Here is a 14,995-nt window from a genome sequence, read left to right as displayed (position 1 = left end):
AGCCTTGAAATGTTGTCATTTTAGAGTTCCCGGACTATAATGTCAACGACCTAGAGAACCACCAGTCTATACTTTTAGCAGAGCCAGTGTCTCCGTGAACGCCTTCGCCAGCTGAACGCCCCCACGCCAGATATCGTTATGCGCACCCTGCAGTTCCACAACATGCGTCTTGCTTTGAACTTCAGGAAGAGCCCGCAAAGTTGCCTCCATTGCTTCCACCTGGTCCCAAGGAACAAGCCCGTCGTCTTTGCTGTGTGCCAAAACGAACGCCTTCAACCCCAGCGCAGTGTAACTCTCTACCTCAGCCTTGGAAGGGCTGGCCTTAACCAGCTGATCCTCCCTCATGGCGTTGAGGACGAGGTAGTCGTAGTCAGGGTGAGTGGCGTGGAGTTGCGGGTAGTCGTATATTCCGCTAATACCCAAGAGGGCTACCGGCTTGGGGATGGAGGGGTCTCCAAGACTCTCCAGGGCCGCGAGGAAGGATATTTGGGCACCTACGGAATGGCCTGAAATGACATATTTTCCATCGATAGGGTGGTGCTTGTTTAAGTCCTTCAGGGCCGCGATGGTGTCGTTCAAATGGTCCGGCCACCTCGCGTTCTGCAGCTCGTTTGGTGGCGTGTTGTTAGCTTGAACGCCGGGGAGGGCAGAGAGGCGGTAGTTCAGCGACGCGATGCCTGCAACCTGGCTTGTGAGAACATCTGAGCTGTTCGTTTCGAGGGAGGCGATGGCGGGGTTGATGCTCGTTGAGTTCACGGCGAAGTCACGGTAGAAGCCCCCGTGGATGTAGACCAGCCAGTACCTATCGGTCTGTGCAGACTGGTTTCTAGAAGCCAACGGAATGTAGACCTCATACGTCTGGAGAACGTTCGGGCCATATTGATAGTTTGTTGTTGTTGCGCTGGTCATCGTGGCGAGTAGAAGAGATGCGATGGATGCGATTGAGAGATGCATGCTACTTGTGGTCCTTGGCTCATATGCAACGAAAACAAACACGGGAGGCGAAAGATAAAACAAGTGTCATTGGGATGTACAATTCAAAAGAAGTTCAAGGGGCACGCTGCATTTATCTTTTCCCTCCAACTAGATCCAAAGGGTGAAATAATTCCAGTTGGGGGAATTATCAGACGTGGGATTCCACAGACAATGTGTATGTGGACAAAGTGTCGCCCGGATTCCAAAAGATTGATGGCCAAGACGTCCCACTTGAAGATAACGGCAAGAATGTTATCATTCGTTCATCGGCAATCTAGAAGACGGCCGCGGCAAATTTGGCGGGACGGGGTTTGCTTATCGCCTGAACACATCCGCCATCCGCTCCGGGCGGGCCGCCGACGATACGAGCTTGATAGTGATGACAACGTGAGACCCAGGTTTCATTTGAAAACATCTCGTAACTGAAATCAAGAAAGAAGCGCATGCCCTATTCCTCAGTAATATGTTATGAAGTCTCTTTCGGAGCTGAGTAACCCAACCGTAGACCTGAATTACAACGACGGGATCTACGTAATGCAACATTGTAGTCGATTTACAACATCGGACTTGCTTCGCCGAAACAATAACATTATAAAGAATATCCATAAAGTGTTTCAATACTTCATTTTGTCTTTTGTTTATCACAGTCTCGGCAATTCTTCGCCATGTTCAGTCTAACTTTTTCGCTTTGCTTCATTTTTCACGTTTCTTTTTTGCTGTACAATGTCGCCTCCACCAATGACCTTGAGCCTAAGCCTTACCAAATCATTCGTCTGCAGTCTATTTTCACTTTCCTCATCAATATTCGCAATTGCTCTGGAGGCAAAATCACACCGGGCTGGCTGGGCCTTGAATGAAGACAACTATATGGTTGTGAATTTTATCGGGCTATACCCTACTTACATGTGCTGCTTGGACAGTTACAATTCACCGAGAAAGAAGTACAAAGTGCAATTGTCTTTTTCAGTTGATCTTTGGTGCTTTGCAAGAGGGTTGAAAACAGTATTGATGAGATTGCTCTCGCAACCTGCTGGTCAGCCCCAAGGGACATCATTCAAACGGTTTTGTTTAGAAGGGTCTTTGATAAGCTTTTCAATATTTGTTTAATGAGTTGTATACCATTTTCAATGCGAAGGTGGGTCGAATATGGTGGATTTGATTTTCATATGCAGAAGAGTAACTCATGATCTAGCTACAGGTGTCGCCACTTCCATGGCGTAGTTACTCTTTGTATGCTGGAGGGCCATGAGAAAATAATTCACAACAAAGTAATTATTATTTGATGAGAGCAACTAAAATCTACGCAGTCTACTTAAGCAACAGCCCAAAGGCGTCATTAAGCTCGCGCAGTGAGTCGTCAATATGAGACCGCCGGTCCTGAACCCAGCTATTAACCTCTTCAAGCGCCTTCTTCGAATCGCCTATCATGCGCTCTATCTCTTCAGGCTGGGGACCTCCAGAGGTGGCCCGGCGTTTGATAATTCCAGCTGGGTCGAGCGCCTCTCGGAACTCTTCCTCACTAAGGAATTTGTACCCACTGTTCTCAAGGTTTGTGTGTTTCAGAGTATCTGTGAATATTCTGGACGCCTCTGGATAAGGGAAGTTACTTGGATATAGGTCCTCCGTCTTTGCGTATCTGACAACTTCTGAGGCGAAGTGATGACCGACGCGGAAGGGTACCTTATGCTCGCGCATCAACACGTCGGCTAACTCCTGCGAGGCAGTCCAGTCCAGATCCAACTCTTTCAAAGAACGGTTTCCGTCGATGACCAGAGCGTCAAGAATACGCCACCAGTTTTTAAGCACACCTGTCGCGCCGTTGACGACAGCCAGATTGTCTGCAAGCCCTCTCGTATCAGTCATGCCCGGAGGGAGATTATGTCCCTGAATGGCCCGGCCCACCCCCAAGCTAACGACTCTAGATGCCTCAGCGCGAGCGTTGTTAAGAAGGCCTGGATTTCTCTTCTGCGGCATAGCGCTTGAGACATACGTGTTGTCACCTCCTTCTTGAAGCAGGATCCACGGCTTTGGCTGAGAGTACTGAACCATGATATCCTGGATGTAGGCACCGGCGTGAAGGGCAATTTGGGAGGCTAGAGCGCCAAGTTCGACAGGTATCTCAGCTGAGGTAATCTGCGCTGCATCATATGCGTTCTCGACGATTTTTGCAAACCCAAGGTACTTGGCCATGCGTTCACGATTGAGCGGCCAGCTTGTCCCGTTTAGCACGGTGGTGCCCATGGCACACCGGTCAAGTCGAGCATAAAGCTGTCGTAGACGTTCTGCATCTCTATGTAATCCTGCGATGTGACCAAGAAGATAATGGCCGTATGAATTAGGTTGAGCGGCGACGCCGTTGGTGTAGTTCGGCACAAGAGTTGAGGCATGTATCTTCGCCATCTCAACCAGCTGATGGGTTGTTGCGTGGAGTTGTGAAGCCAGATTTAGCACTGCGTCGCGCAGAATTGCCGTTGAGACGGTACTGAGCATGTCTTGACTTGAGCGCCCAGCATGGAGTAGAGTTGCTTCGACCCCGGCGACCTGGATGAGAAGGGGCTCAAAAGTGATGACAAGACTCGGGCGTGCCGCATTCGGTTCGTTACCGGAGTCCAGCAATTTCTGAAGACCGCGGGCTACATGACGAGCGACGTCAAGATCTAGGAGGCCCTCATCCGAGTTGATGACGGCGCTGGCTTTGTTGATCTCACCGAGCCAAAAATAAGTGTCCCGGCCGGGTACGGGCAGATCGCCCGGCGATACTGCGTAACCCATATGATGACGCAAAAAGAAAAAGTAACAGAAGTAGTATATGGATTCCAAAGGGGTCAATGATGTGATAAGAAGGGAATGTCTTAAGTTCTTGGGCGATATTTCGTTTCAGCGAGGACAAAGTCAATCACAAAGTTAGAGATAAGGATGGCGGGGAAGGAGAGGAATGAGTGGATCCAAATGAGGCGATGCATCGGCGACATTTATCGGAGCCGACTCGGTCAAGAATTGGCCCCGGCGGCGACGTTGAGACCACTATCGATAGCAAACTACCAAGCTACAATAAGAAATGCATGTACTTCAAAACTCGGAATATGAAGTAAAAGAAGGGGATGATTCGAGCGGGGGCATCTACGCCAAGTTGTTGCAACTGTCCACAGTCGCCAAGTTCCTGAGACTCAATTGAGGGTGAACGACTGTACAAGTTTCCGACTTTTGCCTAGTAGAGAAGGATTTTATGTCTTATAGAGTCTCCCCTTTCTTTCCTAACTTAGTATTCATTATGTTTTGCATTATCGTTTGTTCTACTGCGCCGTTTCCCCCACAGCGCATTGAGACCTCAGCATACTGGGACCACTTGATACATTACCCCAAAATAACGTTTGAACCACTAGGAGTTGTTGCCAGTCGCAACGCCCCAGAAATAAGCCGACCAACCTCCGAGAATCAACAAGATCAAGGCCCCGAAGCATACCTTGGATATAGTCTTGTTCCGTGCTCCGTTCTCTTCATGGAAAGCTCTCTTTCTTTCATTCCATAGCTCACCGTTGGCGATGCGCTGCTTTCTAGTCCACTGGAGGTTGCCCAAGTCAATGGACCACCAAGACAGCAGGATCAACATGATCGAAACCAACACAGAGGCAGCGGCGAGAATGACATAGACGATGACGACGTGGTCGTAGCTATCGTTATCGGCGTCTTGAATGGCACCGGTGATGACACGAACAATGATATTCATCCTATGGATTCGTCAGATCAAATTTCATATTACCAGACATTCAATACTCACGCATTGTTCATGGCAATCTTAACTGAGTAAGCAGAGCCGAATGCTGATCCATGCCACATTGATGTGCGGATACTATCAATGATCGTTGTTGGGCCAAGAGTGAAAGCAACTGCGTATATGCCAAACGCAGCAGCAGTTCCCTTTATATCAGTGGCCCAGTTGACCAGAGCCATGGCAAGGAAAACTCCTGTACCACACACAGCGACTGAAATCAATTAGCATTTTGCCTTATTTGTTGTTGAGAACGAGCAACTTACGCAACGTAATACGATTGCCCAGGATGTCGATGAAAGCACCAACGCACGGTACTAAGAAGAATCCGGCATACTGCAAAGTAGCCGAGTACCAACCGGCAGTGATGGAGTTGATATTGAACCTCTTCTCCGCCAGCTCCGTTGCATTCTGAGTGAAAACGACGGCAGTACTGGTCTGGAATAATGAGAATGCCATAATTGCCCAAAAGACCCACGGCAGCTCCAAAACCTTCTTAGGCTGAAACTTCTTGGACTTCTCCGTCAGCTTCTCACCGGTCGCCGGGTCGGTAACGTTGCCGAACTTCTTGTGAGCAATGCCATTGAAGCGGTAGAAGACAAGGGTCAAAATATTGGTGAAGACGTTCATGAAGACGGAGACCCAGAATACCCATGCGAAGTTGCCAGTGTTTTTAGCAATGATGTTGGCCGAAGACTTGCCCACGAAGCCGCCGATTTTCTTAATGCCGAGTTCAAGACCCAGTGTCGATGCAAAACCATTGTTAGGCGAGAACCAGGAGCTGAAGACTTTGTACTGAGCGATTTGAGTGGCAATATCACCAAGGGCGAGAATGACCCGGCCACCGATCATGAGCTTGAATGATCGCGTCTGAGCAGCAGCAGCAACAATGATTGAGCCAATTGAGTAGATGACGTTGCCTGCCATTGCGTTAGTTTCTTCTATTAATGCACTTCCAAACGGCCGCAATAATGCAACTCACCATACAACATTGCACTGGCACCTCCAATCTTATCCGTAACGATACCGCTACTCAGGATGAGAAGGGTAACCATGAAGTCCTCACTAGCCTCAAGGAGCGAGAACTGCTTGTTGTTGATATCCAGCTCTTTCTTGAGCGTCGACTTCAGAGCGCCGGTGATTCCCGAACTCCATGACGAACCAAAGCTGATGCATGAGATGAGGATTACGGCAGCGATTTTCCAGTAAAGTGGGGGGTGCGGTTTCGGGCCCTCAGAACCTGAGGATGTAGTGGGTGATACCTCAGGGAGTTCGTCGACGAGGTCCTCGGGTTGTTTCTGCCGGTGGGACTCAGGATCAGCGCGGGCCGCCATTATTGCAGTGATTCCAGTTCCTCGGTAGCAAACTAATGCAAGAATGAAAGAGGATAGGGACAGGGAACGACCGGAATGTTACCATAAAGGCAGCAATTCGCTTCTTTATTTACCCATCATTGTCGGACAGTGACCGACATCCGTTACCAAGGCCAAGGCCGGATCGGATCGGGACCGGGAAAAACGTAACATGGTGCGAAAGCAGTCTAGGCAAATGGGGAATCGGACGAAGCAATTTTTTCTTGCCTCCAAGGTTTTCTGCGGGTCAGTGCGCCAAGCTCACGATGCGTCCTCGGAGATGCATCTGATAAGATGAGAGAGGTCAAAACAGCTCATACGAGCCAGGGACATGCCGGCGTGGCCCATCTGTCAAACTGAGCGGACTGGTTCGATTCCACAGCGGGGTTGGTCCGAGGTGGAGTTCCACGCGTGCTAGAACTGTAACCTGCGGCGTGGGATCGCTAAGCTCCATCTTTCTCGGGGTCACTTTCGGCTAGACGAGTTGCGAGAGCGGTGTCATAGCGGTGTCAAACGAGCTTAAAGTCATATTAGGCAAAACCTCCCGCTCCACTAGCTCAGGTTCACCACATGGGCGCAACATTGGCAAAAATTGGATGTCAACGAACGTGGAACATATGACACTTTACTACTTTGTTATCTGCTGAGTGTGTGTCAAATTGAGCTGCGAGCGTCTCTCACTGTAAGTTATTGAGAGCCACGCTACTGGCACTCCGACCCCATCAAGGATTTCTCCTCAATTCTTCGAACTTTACATGCATCCAAGTCTAGTATCATGGACTGGACGCATGGCTAAAACCAAAAGCTAAGCGGTTGTCCTACATTGCCTCGCCTAAGATGAAGGTAACCACCCAGAAGTTGCACGGAAAAAAAGTCAAACAAGAACCCCACATCCACAAATGAATGTTTCGCAATACATGAGGACTGGTGAGAAATAAATCTTTATCAATCGCTCAACCAGTGAAGCATGATGTAAAAGAAGCTTGAGACATACGGACGGCTTTTTGAAGTTTGTCACTTTTCTTAGGATTGCTTGTATATAGCTATATAGTAACTGAACGCCTATTTTGCCAGACGGCGGCTCTGTTTAATTCTTAACTGCATTAACCAGACGGAGTATTTCTATAATGATAAGTGGTGTGCACGGCTCCCTTTGCAAAATAGGCAGGTAGAGTGAGATACACACCTCTGTACAGCGTTATATTTGTTTTATAATAACAGTGGCTTAAGGAATATGTCCAGTGAAGCAGGTGTTCGTGGTATATTCCCGGTTCCCTCGAATGAAACGGACACTTCTGTATGGCTCTTAATCTAACCAAGTGATAGCTTTTAAAAAGCCTTGTGTACCATCTATAGGCTGGCTCTAACCACTGACCAGAATCCCCCTCCCCCCTTTCAGTGTAATTAATTCACATGCTTAAGTGGATAAGAGGAAGTCTCACAAGAGGGCGGTTTTAGCGTAGTTGGTCAGCTAGCCTCGTTTTGAACTGACGTGCGCTTTCATAAAAGATCGCTGAGTCTTCATTATTTCTCTTGTCTCGCTTCATGTCTCAGTTAGTTTTTACCAGCATGACCGGGTGCCATTCTCTATCACATGTTTCGATACACAAGCTGAAAAATCCAAATGTGACTGTAAAAGGAAGCTGAAATGTTATTCTATGGTAGCAGAAATTGTTCTTATGGTTGCATTCCAGGCATTGCATCGCATTCAGTCTTGTTAACCGAGAACAATTCCACCACCCAGCTAGAGTCTCAGCCTCAGCTGAATATCCTTGAACTAGTAGTCACTCACAGCTTGGAGACTGGAAATGTATAAGCTGATAAATCTTTGCTGATATATGGAGCTAGAATAAGCTCTCATCGTCTACAAATAGCCCACATCAAGCTGTTGATCTTGACCAGTGCTAATCAATGTCTTCCTTCATCCTCACACACCACCGCTATTAGAATATTTACCTTTAAGAGAAATGGAATCTTCAAGCTCTAGTCCATCAAATCTTTGGAGATCTTTTGCTCAAGGGTCTCCAGGAGTCGACTCCCTAGACTTCAGCCCCCCAGACTTCAACGCCCAGACTGCCACACCTTTCGAATTAGCAGCACATAATGTATATCGGCGTCAAGCAACGAATGAAATACCGTTCAGACGTTCAAGTGGCCAGGTTAAGCAACTTGCTCCCAAGCGGATCATTATATGCTGTGACGGCACCTGGCAGTCGTCAGTGACTGGCCAGAAGAATATCCCCTCCAACGTCACACGACTCGCGCGTTCCATTTCTCGCACCGGGAGCATTAAAAAGGGCGAACAAGACAGTGTCTGTCGACAGGTAGTGTTCTACAGCTCAGGTATCGGCGCAAGCGGCGGTGTGAGCATAATAGAGAATGCGCGTCAGGCTCTGTTCGGCGACGGTCTCAACGCCGAAGTTATCAAAGCGTACAACTTCGTCGTCATGAACTATGCCGAGGGCGACGAAGTCTTCTGCTTTGGATTTTCCCGAGGAGCGTATACCGCACGCGCCGTGGCAGGTCTTATCACGGACATCGGCATCATCGAGCCTCAAGAAATGGACGACTTTCCGGATCTTTACAAACTCTACCAAAAACACTCCCAAGACGACAGCAGCAACTTCCGCCAGTCCAGAGACTACAGAGAGTGGATTACAGGCATCCTTAAAGAAGGATATGAGAATGTACCGAGTTCTGGCAAAATGGAAGACCATTGGCGCCGGCTACCTCATACGCTTCCCCCGGAATTAAGCAGAGTCGTTCAGGTGGTCGGGGTCTTCGACACTGTTGGTGCTTTAGGAATACCAGACTGGTATTATCTTCAAAAGACTCTCAACTACGTCGCTCAGCGTGTCCCTATTCTCGGCATAGATTACCAAGGATTTCACAACACTTCCATGAGTAAATGTAAGCCCGGTTATTTTGATCATACTATAATTTTATACCTGGTTCGGCTAATAAGGTCCTATTTTTATTTTAGACATCAAGTATGCCTTCCACGCGCTAGCCCTCGATGAACACATACGACCTTTCAAACCAACTCTCTGGCACCTTCCACAAGAAAAAGAACAACGTTCCTTTCCAGATCAGCCTGAAAAGTCGATTGAACAACTTGAAAATGATTTTAGAAAACTTATTGAAAGGGGAAGTACAGCAACTGAAGAGACATTGTCAACGGCTTGGAGTGACTTGATTAAGGCCGAGATGGCGGCCCAACTGCAAGACGCCAAACCGGACCTGCGACAAGTTTGGTTTCCCGGTGGACACGTCAACATTGGAGGCGGTAACCCGGCAATTCTAAAGGGTTTTACATTTGATTTTGAACGTAAGTAGCATGATCTCTGCATGGGCGATGGGACAGCCGCTGATCGCGATAGAACTTGCCCTCATCTCCTTCACCTGGATGTGTGACCAAATCAGACCACTACTCCAGCTTGACGACATACAGGAGGCAGACGAACAAGAAAAGTTAACCGCGTCTTCAAGCCTTGCCGATCGAGAAATTAAGTTACGCGAGAAGATGATTTACAGAGCAAAACAACACAAAAACTTCGGCTCCTGGCCCCTACGGCTTTTTTGGCGGGGACTAGACTACACTGGTTTCTATGATGCGTCAGTCGTGAAAAACTTCGACGAGCCAGATGACTCCTGGGCCACAGGACCGGCATTAGACATTTTCGACGTTCTTAACGCTTTTTTCATACTCAAAATCATCGTGTTCTTCATGAAAGCTATCCCCTTCCTGTCTACTTACAGAAAGCCGGGCGAATGCATAAATGACACTACCCAGGAAGGAGTTGGCAAGACAAACGAACAAATCCACCCTTCAGTTACCTACCGCCTGAATAAGTGTAAGACGTACCGTCCAAATTCTCTCAAGGGATTTACAAGATCGAAAAAGAAGAAGCAAGAAGACGGTAAGCTCCCATACTTGTATGAGTGGACGAAGGGGGAGGTTACCATTCCGGAATATGTGATCAAAAGCACCGATTTTATATCACGACGTCTAGCTCAGCGTTCAAGTGCGAAGGAATTTGTTGATTTCCTTGTGGAAAAGGGAGAAGGGGTAGATTCGACTTAGAAATTTGTGAAGTAATGTTTTTTATTTGTCGAGGTTGTCTTTGTATGTCAAATTGCTATTTTAAAACAGGCCCAGAGCTGCGGCCACTTAATTACCGATTTTAATCATATTTTTAGATTAACCCAAGAATTCGCACTGTATTGATATATCTGCACAGGGCTTGTAGATCCTACAACAGGGAATGATAAGGTGCATTTGCAGCCCCAACTCAACATTTATCCTCCCCGGACCATCAAGACAAGGGAATATGTGCTTCAAACTGCGCTATTGGTGTGTCGTTGGAAGTGTCTTGCCAGCCGATGTTTCCGCACTCGCACTGGACCGTTGTCCGACATTCGAAATAGATCTCGTACGGGCCAAAGTGAAGAACTCGCGTTGATAGAATACGCTCCTGGTACACCCAGGCCTTTTTAAGCAAAGGATGGAAAATGACAGTGGCGTGAATCTTGATTGCTTGGGGGTAGTGGTCTGAATTCTCAGTGCGGTCGATGTGGTGATCGATGCGGCGGCGGAAAAGTAGGCAGTAATCATCTCTTTCGGGTGTAACGCTCGATACCTGGAAGCCTAGCGTCTCGGGGCACAGAATACCTTCACCTTCTGCTGAATGTGTAGCGGCGAGAATCAAGTAGCTGTTGCTGTATATTTCTGCCATTTTTTGCAGATTCTACTTCCCTATCTTTGACGTCGTCTTGGATAATGCACAAGGAATCAATCCATATATATTGGATACCAAGACTTCCAGTGAATAAAACCAATTGCTGAAAAGTGTTGGGAAATTCTGTCAATGAGATACCTGCTGTAGTATGATCCTTCATTGTCGATTTTGTCGTTGTGATTTGCTTGCGGCCCAAGTGATCGAGACACACGTACTTGCGCGTTTTGCTTTCAGCTTTTAGGAGGCAGGCTTTATCAGAGTCGTGGCTACCAACACTCACGACTCGTTTCGGCAATTGAGGGCTGTCAGGGGACTTACAACTGCCGTGGCAGTTTCAGAGGCACTCCGCCACCCACTCCTGAGCTATCAAACGGGCAGCGTCAGAACCGGTTCTGGCTGATGTTCTTTGGGTTCTTGACATGATCCCCCAATACTTCGGCCAGTAATAACTGCCATATGCAAGGATTTAAGAACAATCGGTTGAACTCTCGTATTGTTAGAGTTCATGTGAAGTAAAGGTTATTTTTACCTTCTTCGTCCATGCTACAAATCTCAACTTCAACCTTCTGCCATCTTTTAAACAGAACTCAATACCTTTGTCCACGGAGGGTTTCAATTCTCTTCTACGGTTTATCTGCTCCCACTCTTCCCGGCTAGGATAAGCAAATTCGATATAGCAGTGCAAGATATTAGTCGTCTCGTCGATGCAGTGTTGAATGAAATAGCCCCGGCACCAGGTTAAGAGCACGCTGCAGGCGTGGCCGATGAAACAAACGCCCCCAAGTGGACTCTCGATTTTCCCCAGCGTCTGCTTCGCTTCCAGCTTAGCGCCATCTCGGTTCTCTTTGGAACCCTTGAAAATTATTGCAAGTTGAGCACGCCATAGCGCGTTGGATAGCAACAGTCTTGGCACGGAGTGGAAGATGAGTTCAGCTCAAAATTTATTCTCATTGGTCATGTTTTATGTATCTTTATTCAAATTGGGACGGCCTTCTGGAACTTAGGGGACAGTCACAATGGTTGGAGAATGAGGAACTTGCAAGGGTATGTTTAGTTGAAGTCTCATTGAACTAACTGATAACGACAACTAGGGAGTTTACTAGGCAAACCCTCGAAACCGTCTCCCACTAGAAGTGAGACATGACGCCTTTTGATAGGGTTTCCCATGCATGCGTTTACTTCTTGACACTTCCTCCATGATGGCCCCAGCCACCACCTGCCGCCTTGCCACCTCGTTGAGATGCTGCACTTGTTGTATCAATGTGGCCGGCGCGGGTGCCCGAGGCATCATGACCCTTGCCCGTGGGGCCATTCTTGTCTCCAGCCTGGCAACCACCCGAAGTGTTGCCCCATGAACTCGGAGTGCTCGACATTGTGATAATTTCAAGGGTGAAAAGTTAATGTTTGGTAGTTGAGTCGATCTAAGATTGTATGCAGAGGTTTTGGATGGATGAGGAGTTGTTTCTTGTTGTTATGTTTCTGTGTATCGTTGTGTTGAACATGATGTTGAAGTAAAATAATTGCGAATTATTTATACTCATGCGTAAATGAAGTATCAAAGCAGTGAAGTAAAGTTCTACTGGTAGTGAATATTGTAGGGTAATGTGTGTTTTGCGAGTCAATACGTGGGAGTGAATTGCCAGTAAATTCCTACCAATACAAATTCACCAATTTGGTAATTGTATGTCCAGGCCTCCGATGCAATGAAAACACACTGTCAAGTGTAACTGGTAGCTGCCAAATACGCTCATAGTACTAAACTTGGTCAGTGTAGACCACTCAATACGTGCCGGGAGTCTGTGGTAACAGGCTATCTGCCTCAATCTTGGTGACGGTGAAGTGTCCGATACGCTTACGAATGAGGCTATGGCCGCCATTAGGGATTTGATAAAATTTGCGGCTGTGCCATATGCAATAGAGTTAGGGATCAAGTTATCGTGGGTCGAAAAACAAGTCGACAGCGTTCTGGTTTTGGGCTCGGTGGAACGGAGGGTAACCAGGTAAGCTCATGTGGCGCATGAACAAATAGGAGTCATCTCCTGATGCAGATCCGTCAAATAGAACCTTAAAGAAACACAATGCCTCTGATTCTTCCGACTTGCCCCTCTACCCGTAACAAGAGAAGGGCCACAGTTAATGATGAGTTTTGCAAATGTAAGCTGCGAGTAGTTGTATTGTGAAGCCTTGAAATTTGTTGCTTGGTTCCTCTTAGAATTTATGGGTTTGGTTCATTGAGTATTTACAGACACCGAAATGATTTACTAAATGAAGCGATGAGACTAGTGTATCTAATAGATTGTTTGACGCTTCCTGCGCTTGTTCTGAGTAGCCTCAAACTCCTCCTTGATTTGGTCCAACATGCCATCGACAGTGAGAACATCGACAGCAACACCGGCAATGCTCTTGGCGACCATAATCGCCTTGTCGAAAGCGGATCTGCTGCCGGCGGCAACCTCGAATTCAGCAGTATGGACGTCACCAGAGGGCACACTGCCGTTCTCGTTGGTGATGCTAAAGAAGGGGCTGATGGTCGGGTAATCGTGGCTGATGTTGCCCTGGTCGGTACTCCCACTGGGGTCCCGCATTTTGTCAACCTCGGCATCGGGGATTTCGCCGCCAAGCTCAGTGAAATACTTGGCATAAGAGCTGGCAAGAACATCGTTGGATACCATGTTGGAGTAACCGTTTGGGCGCATGGTGATATTGAGCTCGGCGCCCGTGGCCAGCGCCCCAGCTTCAAAGCACTTCATAATTCTCTCTGTCCATTCCTCCAAGGCGGCGTCGTCCGCTGAACGGATTTGGAATGAGGCTTGAGCAAGGGCGGGAATGACGTTGATACGAGAGCCGGCGGAGGTGATGATGCCGTGGATCTTGTCTGACGGCTGCGTCTGCTGGCGTAGCAAAGCAATGGCGTTGTTGGCAAGGATCAAGGCGTCTTGGGCATTGACACCCTGCCACGGGCTGGCGGCTGCATGGGCTTCTTTGCCATAATACTCAACCTCAAAACGGTCGGTAGAGGTAGTGATCATGTAAGGAGAATCACCGCCAGCTGTGGGATGGGTAATGAGAGAAATGTCGATCTCGTGGTCGCGGAAGGCACCCGCGTCGAGCAACTTGACCTTGCCACCGAGGCCTGGACATAAGCGTTAGTACTGATTTGGGATGAACGTTCAAGATTTACATAGTCTTACTCTCTTCAGCAGGTGTTCCAAACAAAATCACCTTGCCAGGAAGGTTCTCAGCACGCATAATCTCAGCAGTAGCGAGAGCTCCTCCGACGGAAGCCGTGGCGATGAGGTTATGTCCACAGGCGTGTCCAAGCCCAGGCAGAGCATCTAGAAAATTTAGTCAGCATATATGAGGACACTTCGGTTTCTTGTGAACTGGCTGGCTCACCGTACTCGGCGTTGAATGACACCACTGGCCCATCGCCGCTTCCCTCGAACACCGCCACAAAAGCGGTGCTGATATTGTAAATGGATCTAGTAACGTTCCATCCGTCATGAGACTCCATGAACGAGGTTAGTAAGTCATGAGCCTTGACTTCTTCATATCCAAGTTCAGGGTTGTCGTGTATTTCCTTGTTGATAGGCCAGAGTTCATCGACGATAGAGTCAAGGTATTCCGACACGGCGTCGAAGTATGGACTGGCACTGCCGCCGGTTCCATTGCTCTGGCGAGGAAGCAACGTAGATGCCACAGCTGAGCTCACGCCAAGAGTCAGGACAAGCTTCCTGGAAAGGCCCTGGAAACCCATGATGAATATAGTGGTCAAAGAACTTAATGAAGGGCGACGTTGTCAAAAGGGTTGCAAAGAATCACATGTATTATCATAAGCTACCATTCACTTCTTATATACTGACCTTAATTAACTCCGATGCCGAGGGAATTCTCCCTTTCTTATCTCCTCCCGAGTTCCGTTGTCTGGGCACACGTATGATGCCGCGGCAAAATCAGTTGACGGACACCGCGGCCCTCTTTAGAAGTCTTGGCTCTTGAACATTTGAAGAAATAGTCGCTCTGAAGCTGCCGTCTTGACTCGTCATTTGGTTCGGTAGTGGGTAGCGCGGGGTGTCGTCCAGCTTAACAAAGACGTAGAATATCAAATCCGCACTGGGTTACCTGATGAAGTTACCCAGTGCCCATGATATTATCCCCAC

General features: G+C 48.0%; 4 protein-coding genes across 4 annotated transcripts; all 4 read right to left on the bottom strand.

Annotated features, from left to right (window-relative positions):
• Positions 1-66: 66 nt before the first annotated feature.
• EsH8_IX_000851 (alpha/beta hydrolase) lies at positions 67-909 on the bottom strand (the record flags this gene model as incomplete). The annotated part of the gene is made up of 1 exon (XM_083267187.1): positions 67-909. The coding sequence occupies one exon, from the start codon at positions 907-909 to the stop codon at positions 67-69; it is 843 nt and encodes a 280-aa protein (XP_083130752.1).
• Positions 910-2,283: 1,374 nt separating this feature from the next.
• On the bottom strand, positions 2,284-3,747 carry EsH8_IX_000850 (uncharacterized protein; the record flags this gene model as incomplete). The annotated part of the gene is made up of 1 exon (XM_083267186.1): positions 2,284-3,747. The coding sequence occupies one exon, from the start codon at positions 3,745-3,747 to the stop codon at positions 2,284-2,286; it is 1,464 nt and encodes a 487-aa protein (XP_083130751.1).
• Positions 3,748-4,354: 607 nt separating this feature from the next.
• On the bottom strand, positions 4,355-6,078 carry EsH8_IX_000849 (uncharacterized protein; the record flags this gene model as incomplete). Its single annotated transcript, XM_083267185.1, has 4 exons — positions 4,355-4,703; positions 4,754-4,958; positions 5,011-5,664; positions 5,727-6,078. The coding sequence occupies 4 exons, from the start codon at positions 6,076-6,078 to the stop codon at positions 4,355-4,357; spliced, it is 1,560 nt and encodes a 519-aa protein (XP_083130750.1).
• Positions 6,079-13,123: 7,045 nt separating this feature from the next.
• Positions 13,124-14,592, bottom strand: EsH8_IX_000848 (M20 family metallopeptidase; the record flags this gene model as incomplete). Its single annotated transcript, XM_083267184.1, has 3 exons — positions 13,124-13,968; positions 14,027-14,170; positions 14,232-14,592. 3 exons carry the CDS (start codon positions 14,590-14,592, stop codon positions 13,124-13,126), a joined length of 1,350 nt encoding a protein of 449 aa, XP_083130749.1.
• Positions 14,593-14,995: the final 403 nt, after the last annotated feature.

The sequence above is a fragment of the Colletotrichum jinshuiense genome, chromosome 9 (genome assembly GCF_051148585.1).
Source record: "Colletotrichum jinshuiense chromosome 9, complete sequence".
Lineage (NCBI taxonomy): Eukaryota > Fungi > Ascomycota > Sordariomycetes > Glomerellales > Glomerellaceae > Colletotrichum > Colletotrichum jinshuiense.
This window is presented reverse-complemented; position numbering and strand designations above follow the sequence as displayed.